Source organism: Elephantulus edwardii, unplaced genomic scaffold, assembly GCF_000299155.1.
Source record: "Elephantulus edwardii isolate Elephantulus edwardi_28Jun2011 unplaced genomic scaffold, EleEdw1.0 scaffold00105, whole genome shotgun sequence".
NCBI lineage: Eukaryota > Metazoa > Chordata > Mammalia > Macroscelidea > Macroscelididae > Elephantulus > Elephantulus edwardii.
In genome coordinates this window covers 11,915,410-11,935,825 of record NW_006399855.1, presented here as the reverse complement: position 1 = coordinate 11,935,825, position 20,416 = coordinate 11,915,410, and the positions used below count along the sequence as shown (strand labels likewise).

Sequence of the window (20,416 nt, the reverse complement as noted above, 5' to 3'; positions counted from 1 at the left end):
CTCCTCTGGAGTTCCGCAGTAGGTGGCTGGCTGTTGTTCTTCCCGGGTCTCTTCCGGGTCCCTCTGGCGGCGTTCCCCCGTCTGGCGGCGGCGTTCCCCGGTCTGGCGGTGGCGTTCCTCCTTCTGGCGGCGGCGTGCGTTCCCCCGGCTGGCGGCCTCGCCCTTGCGCTGCCTCGCCCTGCATTTCAGAATTTTGAGTAAACAGAAATATTTGTATAACTATTGACATTTCAAACTGCACCAGTCTGTAATTATGTAATAAAGATTGAAAATATCATTTTATCCTTTGACCTTTTGAATTTATCTAAAATTAAATTTTTAAAAACCACTCAAAAGGTTATGGATGTGAAGAATATTAATATTCACAAAACAAATGTAAAATACTAAAAAGGTAAAAGCAATAAAAAATTTTAAAAAATTAAATAGTCTTTGGAATTACTTACTATGCATCAGAAAGCTGGACAATGACTAGGGTTGATAGAAGAATTGATGCTTTTGAGCTGTGGTGCTGTAGAGGAGTGTTAAATATACCATGGACTGCTTGGAGAACAAACAAGTTCATCCTGAAGAGGGTGATGTCAGGCTGCTCCTTAGAGGCAAAGATTCTATGAAGCTTCATCTGACATACTTTGGACATGTTACAAGGTGGTATCAGTCTTTGGAGAGGGACAGCGCAAGAGAGGAAGACCCTCAGTGAGATGGATTGATTCAGTCACTGGGGTAATGTGGATAGGTCTGTCAGAGACATTAAGATTGGCAAGGGATAGAGCAAGGTTTAGGGCTGTTGTACATAGGGTTGCTATGAGTAATAGGTGACTCAACTTCACATAAAAACAAGCAATAGACATAGGGTCTATGATAGATATTTTTTAACATTTATAGAAAATACTGCCATATAAAACTTATAGTTAAGCCATATAAAATAAAAATCTGTGCACTCCCGTACATTCACACATTGTTAAATTTTGCAACACTGAAAAATAAGATTTGTGAAACACTGTGTAACTTGGAAACAATCTAGAAGTCATTTTGCTAAGTGAAATAAGTTGGTCACAGAGGATAAGTATAAGGGTACAATTGTGACAATCTAGGGAGAGGTTTTCATACAGATGAGACCATTCTTGTATGGCTACCAGAGAGGGAGAAAAGGAATGGATATTAAGCACCTACTGAGATGGTGAAGGGAAGTGGGAAGGACAATATGGAATGGGCGCTTTGTACATTGGAATTAATGTTATGGAACGAAATGTGTATGAATAATTGGAAACTTTAACTCAAAGCCAAATAAAAAGTTGTTTTTTTAAAAAAAAAATCCTGTGCACAGTGAAGAGGAAGATAAAAAAAGTCCCTGTCAAAAACTGTGTACACTATGATTCTGATCTTGAAGTTTATATATGCTAAGGGAATGTCCTAGAAGGACAGCCACCATTGTTAGTAACATTTTTATCACTAGAGTTTGGAGAAAGATAATTCAGGCCATGGTCTTGGCAGTTACTTACTATGCATCATAGAGCTGGACAATAACTAAGGATGTCAGAAGAAGGATCAATGCCCTTGAGTTGTGGTGCTGTAGAAAAATGTTGAACATATTGTGGACCATCAGAGAACAAAAGGTCTGTCTCAGAGAGTGTGAAATCAGTTTGTTCCTTAGAGGCACATAGCAGGAGGAGGGATCAGTCCTTGGTGAAGGACATCACATTTGGAAGAGTGGAGGGACAGTGCAGGAGAGGAAGACCCAGCATGAGCTGGAGTGATACAGTGATTGAAATAATGGGATTAGGTGTGTTAAAGACGATGAGATTGGCTTAGGATAGGGCAGTTTTCAGAGCTGATGTACTTGAGGCACTGAGTCACAGGTGACTCAGTGGCACATTAACAACATGAAGCTAACAAACTGGGATTCCTTTCATAATTTTTTTTATTAATTTTAATGAACATTTACAGAGAATTTGGATTTCCATTCATTCATTGCTGCACTTCTCTCCCCGCCCAGCCCTCTCCCCCCACCCCCCAGGTAGCTCCTCTCTTTCAAATGTAAAAGGAAGACTCCCTCCCTAGTACACAATCCCCCTGCACCCCTCCCACCGCCCCAAGTACATTCCACTATGCAACCTTAATTGTGGACTCTTGTGATAACCATAATACCCTATCATACATCGCTTTTATTCAGTCCCTCATCTGTTTCAGTGCAGTATACACAATTTATCCAATTTTTCTGTCTTACCCCCACCCTGATATCAGTCCCATTTTACAGCAGTGGCACCATGCAATATTTGTCCTTTTACAACTGAGATATTTCACTCAGCATAATGTCCTCCAGGCTCACCCATTTTGAATAATACTTCATGAGTTCCTTGTTTTTCAATGCAGCATAGTATTCCTTTGTGTGGATATACCACAGCTTCTCTATCCATTCATTTGTTGATGGGCCCTTAGGTTGCTTCCAACTCTTTGGTATTGTAAACAAAGCTGCGATAAACATGGGTGTGCATATATCTGCTTGGATGTCAGTTATGGTCTCTTTGGGATATATTCCCAGTAGTGGAATTGCTGGGTCAAATGGTATCTCTATTTGCAACTTTTTGAGAAAGCGCCATATCACCTTCCACAATGGTTGCACCATTTTACATTCCCACCAACCGTGAATAAGGGTTCCAGTTTCTCCACAACCTCGCCAGCATTTGTTGCTTGCTGTTCTGTTAAATTTTGCTATTCTGACGGGGTGAGATGATATCTCAAAGTTGTTTTCCTTTCATAATTTTCAAGAAATTAGAAGTGATCTGATCAAAACATGAGGGTTGGACTGAAAGGTATGGGTCCCTTGTTTTATATATATGGTATAGTATGGTCCACAGGAAATGGATCAGACTTTCCAATAAAAAATTAGATGGTAACTCTGTACTTACATATGAGATCTCTTGCTTGGAATTTAAAATCTGTGTGTGTGTGTGTGTGTGTGTGTGGACCGTCAAATCAGATCTGACTGGTACAGGAGGAGATTGTCCCTCCTTCCCCGGCAGAGCATCTGGTGGATTCGAACCGTGTGCCTCTGGGATTGTAGTTGCAGCTCTTTGCCACTAGGCCACCAGAGCTCCCAAAAATCTTTATTAATATAAAGAGAAATTATAGTTGTGATGTTTAAAGCAATTCATTGGTACACAAATACTGTCAGAGCAGTTTGTCCTCAGAGCAGATCTTAGGCGGGGGGCTCTTCAAACTTCTAAGAATTACTGATATTGAAAACATTCCTTGAATGTGACTAAGTGTTATGTGGTTCATTAAGATTTATTTCGATTGTCCTAGGACATAGGTAATCATGTGCTATTAAAGTAGAATGATTGATTTATTTTGGTATCTTTAGAATAATGGTTTCATTATGTGTATTAAGAATCCAGAAAAGAATTGTCAGGGAAAGTATGAAAAATTAGATTTTATCTGAAGCACCACCACCTTGATTCAGAGGGAGGAAAAGACCTCCTCCTAATGGCCACAGCTGAGGACAGTAGTAGCAGGTGGGTAATCTTGAATAGAAAAATACCGTTTTTCAGATCAGCATGCATGCACAAAGCTTAGATCAAGTACATAAATCATTTCATGACTCAGTTTTCATTCAAGTAAATAAAGCGATGTGCACATACACACTAGAAATACTTGCACATTATCTTTAGCCCTGTATCTGCTGCTATTCCTTGTTATGTATTTCACACTTAAAATAAGAACAGAATATTATTATTTACAGTTAGAAGAATTTCTGAAAAATTTTTAAAGGATTTTTATCACATCTTTTTTTCCTATAACACATGCCATAATGCTCAGTATTTGCTGATTGAAGCTGATTAGTTTGTGCTTTGAAAGTCATGTTTATGCCCATTAACTTCTCATCTATAGAACAGTGATGCTACCAATTAGGAGGCCAATTGTGTCGAAGTAGAATGTCAAAAGGGAAACTCAGAAGTTTCAATGTTTTTACAAAAATGTGTTAAGAGTGTTAAGTAGTAAAGACAATTTAGAAATAATTGAAAGCTAAGATTTAGTAGAAAATTAACTGTCATTATATATAGAATCTTAATTTGATTAATATTTTTGTGTATTTTCCAGAGTGGATTCAATTGCCCATAAAAAGAACTTAATAGTGAAGTCCTCTCAGAGTGCAAATATAATTGAATTTCTTCATTATCACCAGTGCGATTCTCGTTCCTCAAGAAAAGCGGAAAACTTGAAATGTTTGTTAAACTTGCAAATTCAGCACATTGAAGCCAGGTTTGCTGTCTTCCTAACAGGTAAATTCACAGCACAAGTTCTACCTCACATTCACTTTCAGCTGAAAGGTCAGTTCTAGAAATGTCCCTCCCAAGCATTGAGTACCTAAGATGAATCTGTCCAACTACTGGAAACCAAGAGTAAACTTTTAACCCAAATTTTGAAAATTCTACCCAAGACTGGGATTGAAGAGTTTTACATGTGAGTTTTATCTGTCAAGAGTCCTGATCTAGTTCTTTCCATTAGGCTTAATCAACTCCTACCAGTATTTATCGAATTTTTTTCTTAGCTGTGTCATATTTTGTGTGAATTCTGTTCAGGCTTCTCCCAGTAAAGCAATGACTGTAACTGTTGACAATGTGGCTGGAAGTACCAGATTGTGTAACTTGAATTAGACACCTTTTCATTTATATTAGTCCACGCAAGACTTTTTTTTTTTAATGAAAGGTTTTGGTGTTTTAAAATATCTTTTATTTCCTTTTTACAGACAAACCTACAGTCTTCAGAGAAGTATTTGAAAACAGTGGAATTCTTGTTACAGATGTAAATAACTTCATTGAAAATATACAAAAAGTAGCAACTCCATTTAGGAGTAGCTATTGGTAAGAATACCTTTACCTCTTCCACTTTAGTGGAACTGTTAGCAGGTCTTGGGTGGGCATCTATGACAGCAACAAATTATTTTAAAATTCTTTACCTTCTAGATCATGCTATATAAAAAAATGGGGCATAATTTCTGTATACTGAAAGTCTGGTATAAACTGTGTATTTGAGTATCAGTTACTCATTTTTAACCTAAAGATGTGTTATGGTTTTAGTTGGCCCGTATTTCCTGGCCTTATAGTAAGCAAAGCCATTTATAGTAATTCTTGGAAGATGCAATTATTGTCAATTTTGTTTATCCAGGTGATTCAACTGCAGCTTTCAAAACATGGATGGCAAGATCAACAAATTAGTATTTTCACTTTTCTTTGGAAAATTTTGAAATACAATATGAACTGTCAATTTTGAAATACAATATGAACTGTTTTATTTGAAAACTTTTAAAAATGAAATGTTTTACGTAAGAAATGCTTTCTTTCTTTATTTTGGAAAAATGTTTGACTTCACAGTGGCACAGAGCTGGGTTGCAGTTATTATTTTCATTTTAAACAGAATGCCTTCAGAGCTACTGAACTAAATAATATTTAAATTTATGGTTTACTTAGTTGAAGTAAAAGTTAAACCATACCAGTATGGTATATATAATAATAATGCACATAATGGTTTGTTTTGAAAGTTTTACCACTTTTGTAAAAACTGTAATTATATACTAATTCATTTGCTATTATTCAAACAACATTTAACACTACAAAACCTTTTTCTCTAATGGTACAGATTTCTAAATTGTCATTTTTCACAATCAACCTTGAGGAATAAATCTTATATTTATGGTATTAGGAATAATTTTTACAGTAACCTTTAAAACTCAAAGCCAAGCCAAAAAAAAAATTTGTAGTATCTATTTGGAACAAAGATTTTTTTTTTTAAAACAAAATTTGTTTTCTTTTTTAATAAAGACATCTGGGGGAAAAAATCATTCAGTGGTTTTTGTATTAACTCCACCACAACTAATTTTAGGCTATTTAGTGACCCATTTCTGTTGCTTTGGCCTTGCTGTTTGTCATTGCCATAGACCTGCCCACTGCGTCTGGGACACCATTACCTCACTAACTCAGATAAAGGAAATCTTAAGTAATTTTTCACTCATTCTTAAGAGGTTTTATTAATGACTTATATATGGAGACTTAAGTCAAACTGTCCACTTCGTAGATAATTCCTCTCTACTAAATGAAATTTTTAAGTCTCAGAAGGACTGGTGCTTTGCTACTATAGTTGGTACTATATATTTGCATAGGAACTTGTTAATTTTTCACCCTCTTGTTGTCCATGAGGTCAGCTGCCAAAACCCACTTCTGGTTAGTTGGTTCCAGCTCCCAGTGACCCTTAAATGAAAGGGTGTTTCCAAGGCTCTGAATGAATCTTTATCTACATGGACCACCTCACTTTTCTTCTGCAGAGCAGCTTAGCTGCCTGGAGTCAAACCAATGGCAGAGCCAACCAAACTGCCAGGCTTCCTTATAAGAATAAATAAGGCCATAAATGTACTTGGTTTATTTATGCTGAATTAATTATAATTTACTAAGGAAAAGGAAACATTAAGTACTTAGCTACCTGTCAGCACTTACTGCTTTTAAATGTTCTTATTTCTTTTCTCCCCGAAAGTCTTCCAAAATCCATAATCTTCCATTTCCATAGCCAACATTAATTCTAACTGTTCTTGAGACTGTGCCTAATTGTCACAGTACCTACTGACCAGGCACATAAGTGTCAGTAATAAACTGAGTAGTATGCATGTATGAAAATACTTTTCTAGTTCATAATTTTTAAGGATTATGTATGAAAAGGGAAAAGCTTGCTGAATTTTAGTTTCATTGTGTAGCTTAAACAATGGGAATACTTGAAAGTGTCTGGCACATATTTGGTTAATACTACTAGGGAGATGTTGCTGACATCTAGGAAGTAGAGCCAGAGAAGCTGTGAAACATCCTACTTTACAGCAAAGAATTATGCCACCCAGAGTTCAAAGAATGTGAGGGTGGGAAAAAGCAAAAATTTTTCTTTAAGCAAATAGTTAGTCTCACTATTCAGTCTAAGAAAATAGTTAAAATGTCCTTATTCATCTGTGGTAAACAATAGCTTATATACAGTGAGACAAGACTTTTCCAGTAAAACTTACTTCTAAATATAGAATAAATTACTTGAAAGCATGACTGAAAAGATGTGTAATTATTATTACAGTGTTAAGAATATAATTTGGGGTATACTTAACAGTGAAGCCAGTGGCAGTTGCTTTTTAAACCATCCAGTGAGAAGTATGTCCATACTCTTAGCTACTAGCCATGTGCAGTATAAAGTTTTCAGCTCTGTTGAAGATACATTTAATAGCACTGAGCTACTGCCGTGCCTAATTAATTTTTAAATGATTAAGACACAAAAAGGCCAATAGGGCAGGGTAGTGGTTTTCCAGAGTTGGCTTTATTTTGCAGTACAGAAATCATTTGGAGCCATTCTGAGAGAGGCATCACTAAAGCTTAGGCTCTGTCAAATCAATACTGCATTGCAGCTTGGTCCAGTGAAGAAGCCACCCCTGGGATACAAAGATGCTTCGACTGTTCACCTGCTTGATGATAGGTTACTTTACCCTTTTCTCTCACCAGTTTTATTAGATTAAAACTGTATGGAGCCATTAGTCAGACAAGCTTCCCCCAAATGACCCCCTAAATCAGGAGTTTGGTTAGAATTCTGTGCCCACATAGACCAAATTTGTGGCTAAGCACTTTGGGCACTGTCTTAATACCTGAAATGACACCAAATGTAGTGACATGGAAAACATTAGGAATACTGCCCCACCCATAATAACAGAATGTTAAATTTAGAATCTCCTTTATGTTAAGAGCACATGGCACACAAATGTACTGATACAGCTCTTGAACAGCAGAAGCACATAACTGCAAAGGCTACACTGATTAAAATATATACTGTATCGAGATCTCTGTTATCAGTATCACAATGTTTAAAAACTGATTTTGGCAGAGGCAGGGGTATTACTTGTTAAACAGAATATGGTAACTGGCCAATTCTGAACAGCCACTCCATGAAAAGTTAATACATGATATTAAAGAGATAAAGGGGAGGGATATTTTATTGGTGTAGTACTCTCTCCAATCTTTCAGTTTTGATTATAAAAGCAGGCCTTAGAATATTGATTTCATACAATATGCATTATTTGCCAAATTTCAAATTTGTTCTGATTAGCTAATAAGTAAGTACTGCTGTTAGTCTTCTCCATAGATGTCATTTTTCTTGCGCTTCATTTCTTCAAAGTCAAACTCTGATCCCGTCATCCTTTTATAGATGTCTTTAATGTCATCACAGGTTGTCTCAAAGTGAGTTGTAGCATCATAAGTGCGGGAAATAAAAATCTGAAAATAGAGTGGCAAAGGCTTATGAATATTTAGGGATGTCCTCTCCCCAGTAAAGCCTGAAAATATTAACTTGTCTCCACACTCACCTGGCTTTCTGTTCCCAAATCTACTGGTACAAGGAGGTCACTGATACTTACAAATCTAGAAGGGGAAAACAATTAGGCAAGTTAGTATAAACCACTGCTTTGTTTGAATTTCAAAACCCAATGGATAAAGACTGGTAGGGATAGTCTTTAAAATCAGGATCACACACAGCAGCCTATGGCTGCTTTATTATTCTGGTGTCTACTCCATAAAGGAGACAAAATCAAAGGCTTAAGTTTGTAATTTAGTTGATTTTAATATGAATACATCACTTACTTCTGTTCAATTGGTTCCAAGAGTTCCAAAGCTGGTCTGATTTCTTTCTCTGGTTCCTTGGTTTCCACAGTTGTACTAACTATGGCGATATATTTTCCTTGTGCTGCCACATTGTGTGCAGAAGAAATCATGCAAACATAGATATCTAAAAAGAAGTGAAATTGTTACTTCCTAATGTTGGTAATCCTTAAACATTTGTACACTTGCGTTCCATGTGAAATAGGCAGTACCATCTAAGCTTAAAATCTGTATGGAGGCTAAAAGACTCATATAGAATAGTTATAGGTTTAGGTGGCCATGAATTAATTACTGGACCCTTCATATCTGTGCCATAGTATGACAAGCTTAGCCAAAGCTACAAAAGGGTTTAGTAAAGTAATACAAAACTTCAGATAAGTGAAACTTTAAGGAACTCTAGTGGTTAATATGCATCTCACAGACAATAAGAGCAAAGAAAAATGAATGTATTTGAATTGTGGTATTGGGATAGCCCATGCGAGCTCTGGTGGTTAAATAATAAGGAATGGCACTGCCAACACAAAGATAAAGGTTTTATTCCATCAGACGCTCCATAGAAGAAATATGAGCAACTTCCTCCTGTGTGATTAATTTCCCATGAAAACCCACAGGAGGGTCAGCTATGGGTTGGTTCCAACTTTAAGATACACAACATGGACAGCTAAAAGCACAAATCTAACTTGGAGAAAGTGGGCTCTTTAGAGAAAAAGAGTAAAACTTCTCAAATACTCAGGGCACTCTGTCAGAAAGAACCAGTCTGGGAAAGGTCAGTGAAAGAAAGACCCTTAACCAGATGGACTGACTGTTGTCACCAGAGATGGAAAGACGATAAGGAAAGTTTCATTTCAACAACAAATGATGACAGTCAAGACAACTATAAGGTATCATCTCACCCCAAAAACAAAGCCAAGTCCAACAGAGTGGCAAACAACAAATAATGGCAAGATTGTGGAGAGATTGGAACCCTTATTCACTGCTATTGGGAGTGTAAATGGTACAGCCACTTTGGAAGGCAGTTGGTGCTTTCTCAAAAATTTGGAAATAGAAATACCATTTGACCCAGCAATTCCACTATTGGGAATATACCCTAAAAGAAACCATAACCACCATCCAAAGAGATATATGTACACCCATGTTTATTGCTGCCTTATTCACAATAGCAAAGAGATGGAAGGAACCCTAATGTCCATCTACAAACTAATGGATAGGAAAAACTATAGTCTATTTACACAATGGAATACTATGCAGCACTGAAAAACTTGTAAAACATTACACAAATGGGTGACCTTGGTGGACATTTTGCTGAGTGAAATAGTCAAAAGGATGAATGCCTAACACCACTGTTATAAATCAGAACTGACATGGGTGTTTTGGGGGGAGACTAGGAAAAGAGTGGATAGATAATGAACACTGAATTATAACAGATGAAACAAAGAACTGTTTCAAAGGAAAACATGATTAGGCACTGCATGTATGACAATAGTCCAGAGTAACATGCACATTGCAAAGTGGATAGTAGGGGGAATGGAGGAATATGTGCAATAATGAATATCCAACTTTTTGTAAACTAAAAAACAAAACAAAAACAAAAAAAAAAAACCCAACCACAACCCACCAAACAAAAAAACGACAAAAAATAGGTATGTGACTAAGCACAAAAGTAAAAGGCAGCATAAGAACCTAGACTCCTAGTCAAGTTTCACTGGCTAAACAATTCAAAAATGATAGTATTTTGTTTCTTGTGTCTCTGTACAGCAATAAAGCATATAATTTCAAAGCAAATTATTCTACCAAAATTGTACAGACATCTGTTGGTCCTCAAAACTCACCTGATTTTCGATTCACTTGGTTCTGTGGAATAATGATCTGGCATGAGTTGGCATCATTGGTATTCTTGATTGGGTGACTTAGGATACATATAACTCTTATCACTTGGCCTACCTTCTGTACACTATCTTTTACATAACTGGGATCACAGATGAGCTGCTTACAACGAGCGATCTGTAACAAAACAATTAAAAAGGACTTTAATGTTCAGTGTCCCTGATATTTTAAAACAGTAAATTGATGCCAATTTCCCTAGAAAATAATTACTAACTTCATTAATCTAGTAAGTACAACTCTAGATAGTTCTTACAGATTACGACTCAAACTAGCCTTGCCAGCAACTCTCCGATACATGGACTTCAAATCTTATTTCAACAGATCAAAATCATGATTTTGCTTAAGACTGTGTTTTCCAAGTAAAATGGTAGCTGCTAGATAGTAATATAAATTTCATATCAAAACCCGAGTTTTATATCAAAAGTTTCCTAAGGAAAAAAGACATAAAAGGAAATTCTACAATTCAAAAAACCCCTTTGTGATAGCAGATAAAAGTATTATCTCCTAAACTCTATTATGCTCTAATATGGTAAACTCTATTATGCTAAAACTCTTTTAGTATGTTAAACTCTATTATCCTTTTTAACACAAGGTTGTTACAGTAGACTTGCACAATAATAAGGGTTGAGATGGCCACTTAGCTAAAGGAAAGCATATGGTTCTTAGTATCCTTTGCATAGCACCAGGAATACATACACACATTTAGGTTTTGCTTTATTTATTCTTTCATAGTAGACATTTTCCCAAAAGGGCTAGGATGGGGGTGAGAAAACATACAATGGGATCTTAATGACCACAACAGTCATTAATAAGAGAATGGTTCAATCAGTGTGAAGGATGAAATAATGAGGAATGTCATCCTCAACTTTTCTAATTGCTCTGCCCAAAGTACTGTATCTTACAAGAGTATTTAAGACTTGTTATGTCAAGCAAGACTTGTTATGTAGTTGACCATCAAGTCAACTACAACTCATAGCAAACAGCAGCTCTGAGCTCTGTCCTATCTTGAGCCAACCCGTCTCTGACAAACCTGACCCCACTACCGTAAGTACTGTGTTAATCAGTGTCTTCCAAGGTCTCCTCTCTTGCACTGACCCTCTACCATGCCAACCATTTTTTTTCTCTGAGGACTGGCCTTTCTTGACAACATGTCCAGTATGTGAGAGAATCACTGCCTGGAAGGAGCAACCTGGTTTCACCCTCCATGATAGATTTCTGTGTTCTCTGGGCAGTACATGGTCTGTTCAGTACTCTTATCCAGCACCACAACTCAAAGGCATCAACTCTTCTGTCATCCTTAACTGTCACCTCACTCTCAGATGTACAATAAACAACCGAGAAGACAATGGCCTGGATTAGGCACACCTTAATTTCTAGACTGACATCGTTGTTCCTTAGCCTTCTTGAGAGGTCTGACAGCAGATTTTCCCATAGCAACTCATCTTTTGATTACCTGACTACTGGTGTCAAGAGTATTTGAATGTGGATTTGACCAAGATGAAAACATTAACAACCTCAATCATTTTATTCATGTCTCATTTCCTGTTGTCCTATTTGTAAAAAATCTTTGTTTTCTTGATGTTGAGATGCAGTCCATATTGCAAGCTGCTCCTGCAGGAGACACTTCAAGTTCTCCTCAGTTTGGGTAAGCAAGGTGTGTCATGTGCATAACACAGGTTCCTCTGATCCTGAAGCCACGTTCTGCTACACAGAGTCCAGATTCCCAATGGCTGTTTTTTTTTTTTTTTAAATTTTGTGTGCGTGTACCGGCAAATCAGATCTGACTGGTACAGGAGGATTTTGCGCCTCCTTCTCCGGCAGAGCGTCTGGTGGATTCGAACCATGTTCCTCTGGGATTGCAGTGCAGCTTCTTGCCACTAGGCCACCAGAGCTCCCCTCCAATGGCTGTTTATATAGACCAATTTTAGCTTTCAATAAGTACAGATAAAAACATTTCCATCCGTAAGGGCAAAGAGGAATAAATGTTTCAATCTTACTACATGAATCAGAAGATTAATGTTAATGGACAGTGGCATATTAGACTAATTATAGTGAAACTCTCAGATTACATGACAGTATTCTTTTTAACTTCCTTAAATTTAAGATATAGTGAACAATATAGTTTTACAGACAAAAAATACAGTATTCTCAAAAATTGTTTCACAGGAAAGACATCACACTATTTTATAAAACCAAGAAAATGGGCCTATTTTGTTTTACAAAAAGAGGATTATCCTTTTTATCTCCCAAATTTTACATTCTATAAAGACTTCATATGTTCAAACTCTTACTATAATTTTAATGAAGTTTTTATCAATCCCTATTTCATAAAATAATTTGGGAAAAATAAATGCTGTGAAGGGAGAGGTGCTCCACACCAAGATGATAGATAGTGATGTGATGACAACTGTTTCCCAAGGAGCTCTGACGGCCTAGCTGGTAGCAGATTCTGCTGCTAACCCAAAGACTGGACATCTCCGGCGGTTTGAACTGCCCACTAGCAGCTCTAAGGAAGAAAGGGGAGGTCTGCTTAGGCGGCAATCTGTTTCCTCAGACCTGACTCACCAGTGAGATGGAGTTTTATATTGCTCTTTAGTGTTAAACTGGCATTACTATAAAATCTTATGCTTTCCTTTTTATTTAAAACAGATAAGCCACAATGACAAAGGCAAGATGAAAAGGGACTTATAAGGAAATTGTTTAGTGGTAAGTCAGAAAATACACACTTAAAATGAAGGTAAAGATCCCATGATAATATTTAAATGTAAAAATACCTATCAAGAGATCTGGCATATTGTACTGGGAAAATCTGCTGCAGAAAACCTCTTTGTGGCATAAACCATGATATCTTCAATCCTCTCAAATAAATTGTGAAAACTGGACAATGAATATGAAGACAGAAGAACTGATATATTTGAACTATGGTATTGACAAAAAATTTGTCACAACTATGCTACGTGTCGTAGTCAGTGGCACCTAACAAGACCAACCAAAAAAAAAAAAAACCACAAAACACAAATACACCACCAAACAAACAAATCTATCTTAGAAGTACAGCCATAATGCTCATGTGAAGTAAGAATGGTGTGACTCTACCACATACTTTGGCCATGTTATTAGGAGAAGGTTATCATGTTTGCTATAGTATTGATTAGTAACAAAAAAGACCCCCAACAAAATGGACTGACACAGAGGCTCAAACAGAACAATTGGGAGGATGGCACAGGACCTGGCAACAATTGGGGTGTATCAGACATAAGGTAGCTAGCTATGACTACAACTCAAAGGCACATAACATCCTCCTACATTAATTTGATCCCAAGGTGGACTGCAATTGATGGCTGTGAGAATTAAATGCTTTCATTGAAATTCCACCTCATAATCACACATCACTGTGCATCTTTTGAACTTTCTTTATCTAACCTCATTCTTTTTTTTTTAAAATAATTTTAATGAACATTTACAGAGAATTTGGATTTCCATTCATTCATTGCTGCACTTCTCTCCCCGCCCAGCCCTCTCCCCCCGCCCCCCAGTTCGCTCCTCTCTTTCAAATGTAAAAGAAAGACTCCCTCCCTGGTACACAATCCCCCCGCACCCCTCCCACTGCCCCAAGTACATTCCACTATGCAACCTTAAATGTGGACTCTTGTGATAACCATAATACCCTATCATACATCACTTTTAAATTATTCAGTCCCTCATCTGTTTCAGTGCAGTATACACAATTTATCCAATTTTTCTCAGTCTTACCCCCACCCTGATATTAGTCCCATTTTACAGCAGCGGCACCATGCAATATTTGTCCTTTTGCGACTGAGATATTTCACTCAGCATAATGTCCTCCAGGCTCACCCATTTTGAATAATATTGAATGAGTTCCTTGTTTTTCAATGCTAACCTCATTCTTAACATAGGCTGGTTGTAGTCAATAAATGAGATAATGCATAGAACATGATGGATGATTCCTTATCAGGTTCTTTTTGCACTAGGCCAGTTTTGTAATTTTCTCTCCTTTATGCATCCTTTTAAACCAGCTACCAAAAAAAGGATCTCAAATCTTCACTTCCAATGAGATTTCGAGAACTGAGAACATATACCTTGAGAAGGATTATACCTTCTCAGTTCAGTGTTTCAGGTGAAAAATTATCAAGCATAGCTGGTTGTTTTGGGATTTCCCCCCAATTTAAAAAGAGAAATATTTTAAAAGTAGGATTTGAGAGAGCATCTGTACTGAAAGAAGGGTGAAGGTGGCTGTTAGGCGCTGTCAAGTCAACTATGAGTCATAGTGACTCTATGAACAACAGATCTGAATGTTATTTTGTCATGTTTTACTGCCATAATCTCAGTCATGCTCAACCCATTGTTACAGTCACTGTACAAATTGTCATTATTAGGGGTCTTTCTTTCATGATCCTCTGCATCTCCAGCATATCTCTTCCCAATGACTGGCTGCTCCTGGCAACATGCCTAAAGTATGTAAGACAAAGATTCACCATCCTTGCCTCTAAGGAGTTCTATGGTCACACTTCTTTCAAGGCACATCTGAGTCTATGGTATTGTCAATATTGCTCACCAGCACCACAGTTCAAAGGCACAGGTTCTTCTTTGGTCTTCCTTATTCATTGTACAACTTCAGATGCATAGGAAGCAGGTGAAAATGAAAATACCATAGTTTGCATCGGGGACACTTCTGTCTTTAAAATAACTAAGGGTAACAACTAAATCAAATAGCAAAGAAGCATTTTGGAGATAAAAGGGAAAGAATGATGGTTTCATCTTTAGTATTTGCTGTAAGGTACGGTGTCTAGAACAGCAGCTCTGGCATCATCTGGGAAACGGCAATAAACTGCAGTCGCCTCAGACATACTCAGTCAGAACATGCACTTGAACAGGATTCCCCAAATGGAGAAACACTGTCAAAAACTCCACTTCTGTGGATAACTACCTCCACAATGACCTCATTTTTTATGCAAACAATGTACAATCTACATGTTTTCCAAACAGGCCCCTAGTACATTTGTTTCCTATGCAGGTTATATGCATGTGCAAATTATTTTTTATTTGTGAACAATAAAAGAAAGCAGTATTACATAATAAAATGTTCAATACTAGTCAAGCCTAATGCCAACAATAAAAGAAGTAATACAATTAAAAAAAATCCACCTCACTGCCATTAAGTCAGCTCTCACAAACAGCAAAGTTGTAAATAAAAACAGGAGGAAACTATTCATCTTTCTCCCATGGAACTACTGGTGGACTCTGTACAGTCAGACTCAAAGCTTTCAATTAATAAATTCATATGTGGTGATAAACCATCAGAGCTAGAGCACCCAGTTCACATAAAGATCATTTTAAATGAAAATCTAGGAGGAAGTCACTCATATTACATAAGACTTAGAACTCCTCCATAATCAATGATCAACACCAAGTATTACAATCTATAGGTTTTTAAAAATAAAGGATCTCTTAATTAGTTGTTTGTCAATACAATCCCAGTTTACTATAAAAAAATTCTATGAACTCTGGAATCTAGCATCAATATTGGAAACCAAAATAAGTACTTACTAAATAATAAGCTTTTCTTTGTTAGAACACAATATATTTTTTACAAAAGCTACTCACCTCTCCTTCAGATTTTACACCCACCACTTTTCCATTTTCCACAATGATTTCTTCAATTGGCTTATTCAACATGTAGGTACCTCCATAAATTGCACTTAGCCTAGAAAAGTTTTTAAAATTCCAATTAAACGTCTCCTTCCTTACTGATTTACAAGCACTATTTTTGTTCAGTTTCTTCTAGAAGGCATTGGTCATTAAAGCATCAGTTTTAAAATAGACAAAACTATCCATATCAAGATACATCATTAAAGTCTCAAACAAAACAACAATGGCAAGGTTAGACAAAACTACAAACTGAGGAATCAATGAAATAATTCACAAAATTGCATCTAACAAGGCAAAATAAACACCAGCCAGAAATGAAAAAGAAGATTCCAAAATGGCTGAGTCCTCCTGCAGATAGATACTATTCTGCAATGAAGGTAGGAAACCTATTAGGATACTAAAAACTACCAGCACAAACCACAGACTCCCAAATGGAATCCAAAGGGGAGTTCTAGACTTGTCTGGCCCAAGGATAGTTTGTATTTAATTTTCTTCAAGTATAATTTTAGTCTTGATTTTTCTGGAAAAATGTAAGATACATGTTTTCCATATACCTGAGAAGAATAAAACAATCCTAAAATGAATGCAGAAGTGGGGGGAGAAAAAAAAGCAATAGTATTTAAAAAACAAAAACAGCTGAAACAATAAAGTGTATTCGTTACACTGTTAAAACTATTACTTTAAATATACCTAACAGTACTGGTCATACTGCTTTCTGCAGAACACTACTAATGTCTATGCAAGGTTAGTTTAATATTCTAAAATCAATTATAAAATTTACCGTATTTGAACAAAAGCCACATAAATGACTTAATAAATATCCACTCTTCATACAAGCCCAGAAACTGCAACAAGGTAACTTACTCCAATTTTTTAAAAAAATCTACAAAAAGCTTACAGAAAAAATATATATAACAGTAAAATATGACGTTAATTCCAACTAAGAAAGATGTCCATTCTCATTACTTGTATTCAACATTTTCCGATATTATCTAATGATAATAAAGGCATGGGAGAGACCACTATGGTTAACCAAACACTAATAATCTAGCTGCTGTCATGGAATGACATTATTTATATGTGAATAAATCAGTTGGCCTTGGGTAAAGCAGATAAATTTCTGTTCTTTAAAACTAGCTCTATGAGACACTGGGAAACTGCATCAGGAAGGAAAAAAACAGATAAAGGTTAAGAGAATAAGTTAATCACTCTTTTTATTCATTGATCATATGACTATAAGAAATCATCAAATATATCTACAACTATTGTTGCGTGCCATTGAGTCCGAATCAACTCATAGCTGACCCTCAGCAGATCTTCGGGGTTAAGTTAATCACATAGGAGGAGAATGCTCATCCTTCTCCTGCAGTGCAGCTGGTGGATTCGAACTGTGTGCCTCTGGGACTGCAGTTCGGTTCTTACTATCAGGCCACCAGAGTTCTTTATAAAACTAGTACAAATAATAAATGAACTAACAGAACGAACAAGTGCTGAATCACAAGATATAAGGCCGAAATACAAAATTCAGCGATTTTATATGTGTGTGTGTGTGTGTGTGTGTGTGTGTGTGTGTTAGCAAACATTTAACTGATTATAAAATACATAAGGAGATACAAAGACCTTAAAATAGCCAAAATATAAGGGAGGGAGGGAGGGAAAGAGTTGGAAGGACATTATCCAATTCATGGTTTTCTGTATAATTACATAGGAACAATTAATAATAGATCACACAAATAAAACATTAGTTCACTCCCGAAGGCACCACAGTCTATTGGAAAGGTAAGACTTTTCAACAGAAAATACTAAATTGACTCAACATTAGTGGAAAATGAACCAAGCATAAGCCCTACCTCACCCTACACACCAAGAGTATTTCCAGATAAACCCTAAACTTGACAAGGCAAAGCTAGGAAAACAGCTGGTTTTCAGAGTAGGACATGGTATTTTAGATAGAATCCCAAAGCTCACTCGCTTTCTTACTGACATTAAGCCAGTTCTGACATAGGGTTTCCAAGGCTGTAAATCACAAGGGAAGAGACTGTCCCTCTTTCTCCAGCTGAGTAGCTGACAGATGTCAAACCACTAGAAAAACACAGTCTTTGGGCTTGTAACATCACTCTCTCTGTCTCAAAAGGTAGTCAACACAAATTTTTTTTAATGTATCAAAATTAAAATTTAATTATCAGCTTATCAAATGACAAGCTAGAGTTTGGAGAAAATGTCCATAATATATGCATACATCTGAAAAAAGTATTTTCTGTAAAACTATATAGAGATTTCCTACAAATCTAAATCAAAGGCATTTTTTTAAATGTGCAAAGTACATGATCGTCACAGCACAAAGACATACAGATAACCATTAAGCACAAGGTTAGTAACAAGGTGACTAACACTACCGAACACTACGCATCAGAACCTTACCCTATTCAAGCACCATTCTCGTCATCTCTGCCATGCTCAGCTATCGTTGTGTACTGTGGAGTCAGAAGTGACCCACAGCTCACCCGTTAGTAGGTTTTCAGAGGCAGTTAACTGCACGGTAGGACATTTCCTATCCTCCACAGTGCAGCTCGTGGTCTCAAACCAGGTGACCCTCGGATGGCAGTGCAGCTTCTTGCCACGAGGCCACCTGATCCCATTGTTAAAGGGACTGTGTCAATCCATCTCTTTTAAGGTCCACCTCATTCTCTGACGCTCTACCTTTCCCAGCATCATTTCTTTTTCCAAAGATTGGTCCCTCCTGACAATATGACTAAAGTATGTAACATTAAGTTTCACCCATCTTTGCCTCTGTTGGTTGAACCTTCTCCATGACAGATTGGTTTGCTCTTTGGACAATCTATGGTATATCAAATATTTTTTGTCAACACAATTCAAAAGCGTCTTTTTTTTTAAGTCTTCCTTATTCATTGCCCAACTTTCAGAAGCATAAGGTGTTCTTGTTAAGTACTGGCAAGTCAAGTAAGACTCATAGTACTCCATGAACAAAAGACATGAACCCTGTCCTAACCTGTGCCATCCTCTTCATCTGTGACACACTTGAGGCCACTGCTGCACTCACTGTGTCAAACCGTATTATTAAGGATCGCCTTCTCTTTTGCTGATGCTCTGCCTTTCGAAGTATGATGTCCCTTTCCAAGAAACAGCCTCTCCTAGCAACATACTCAAAGTATGTGAGATTAAGTTTCACCATTCTTGCCTCCAAGGAGCACTCTGGCTGCATTTTCCCCAAGACATACCTGTTTGTTGTTTTGGCAACCCAAAGGATATTCAGTATTCTTCTTCAACAACACAACTAACTCAAAAGGCATCAATTCATATTCTGTCATTCATATTCACTGCCCAGCTCTCAGATGTATAAAAAATGGCTTAAAAGGCCATGGCTTGAATTAGGCACACCTTAGTCTTCAAACAGGTATCACTGCTCCTCAATAATCTGCAAAGTCCCTGACAGTGGACTTGCCCAGAACAGTAAGTCTGCTGACCTTCTGAATGCTGCAGATCCAAGGTTAAATCACTGACAATTTCAAATCTTTGCTCCATCTATCATTATGTTACTCACTTGGTCCAGTGCTAAGTATTTTTGCCTTCTTAAATGTTGAAATGCAGTCAATATTGAAAGCTAGAGTCTTTTAAGTTCTCACTTTCAGCAAGATAGGTTGTATCATCTGCATTACACAGGTTATTGTTGAATCTTTCTCTGATCTTGACGCCATATTCTTCTCCATAAAGTCCAGTTTTACAAATGATTTGCTCAGCATACAGATTTGTATAGGTATGGTGAAGCATAGGAAGCAATACTACAGACTGGATCAGGTGCACCTTAGTCTTTAAACGGATATTCTTACTCTTAAGAAATGGAGATGTTCTATACAGCAGATTTCTCCAGCGCAACATGTCTTGATTTATTGACTGCTGCTACCATGAGTATTGATTATAAATGCAAGTAAAATGAAATCTTTGACAAACTTCTTTTCTCCCATCTATTCTAATATTGTCTATTGGTTAAGATTCTTGTTTTCTTGATGTTGGGATGTAATCCATACTAATGGCAGTAGTCTTTAATCTTCTGTAATTTGTTCTACTGTAATTTGTAATTCTGCTGAAGATCATCCAAAAACGATTAGAACAGCACATCAGCAGAGAACTGCCGGAAGTCCAGGCTGGGTTTAGAAGGGGTCGTGGTACTAGGGATA

The 20,416-nt window shown here is 36.9% G+C and overlaps 2 protein-coding genes across 3 annotated transcripts in view; one reads left to right on the top strand and one right to left on the bottom strand.

Annotated features, from left to right (window-relative positions):
• Nucleotides 1–4,866, top strand: part of FAM208B (family with sequence similarity 208, member B) — a 123,164-nt gene extending 118,298 nt beyond the window's left edge. Inside the window, exons 25-26 of the mRNA XM_006891880.1 lie at nt 4,099–4,280; nt 4,748–4,866. Coding sequence (XP_006891942.1) covers nt 4,099–4,280; nt 4,748–4,866 — 301 coding nt within the window. The remainder of the gene's footprint in view (nt 1–4,098; nt 4,281–4,747) is intronic.
• A 3,048-nt stretch (nt 4,867–7,914) lies between these two features.
• Nucleotides 7,915–20,416, bottom strand: part of GDI2 (GDP dissociation inhibitor 2) — a 42,891-nt gene continuing 30,389 nt past the window's right edge. The window contains exons 6-10 of one of the 2 annotated variants that reach the window (XM_006891867.1): nt 16,176–16,275; nt 10,496–10,667; nt 8,649–8,793; nt 8,375–8,429; nt 7,915–8,285 (exon numbers count right to left, since the gene is read on the bottom strand). In XM_006891867.1, coding sequence (XP_006891929.1) covers nt 8,139–8,285; nt 8,375–8,429; nt 8,649–8,793; nt 10,496–10,667; nt 16,176–16,275 — 619 coding nt within the window. In that variant the 3' untranslated portion in view covers nt 7,915–8,138. The remainder of the gene's footprint in view (nt 8,286–8,374; nt 8,430–8,648; nt 8,794–10,495; nt 10,668–16,175; nt 16,276–20,416) is intronic. The other variant, XM_006891866.1, reaches the window with a different exon arrangement.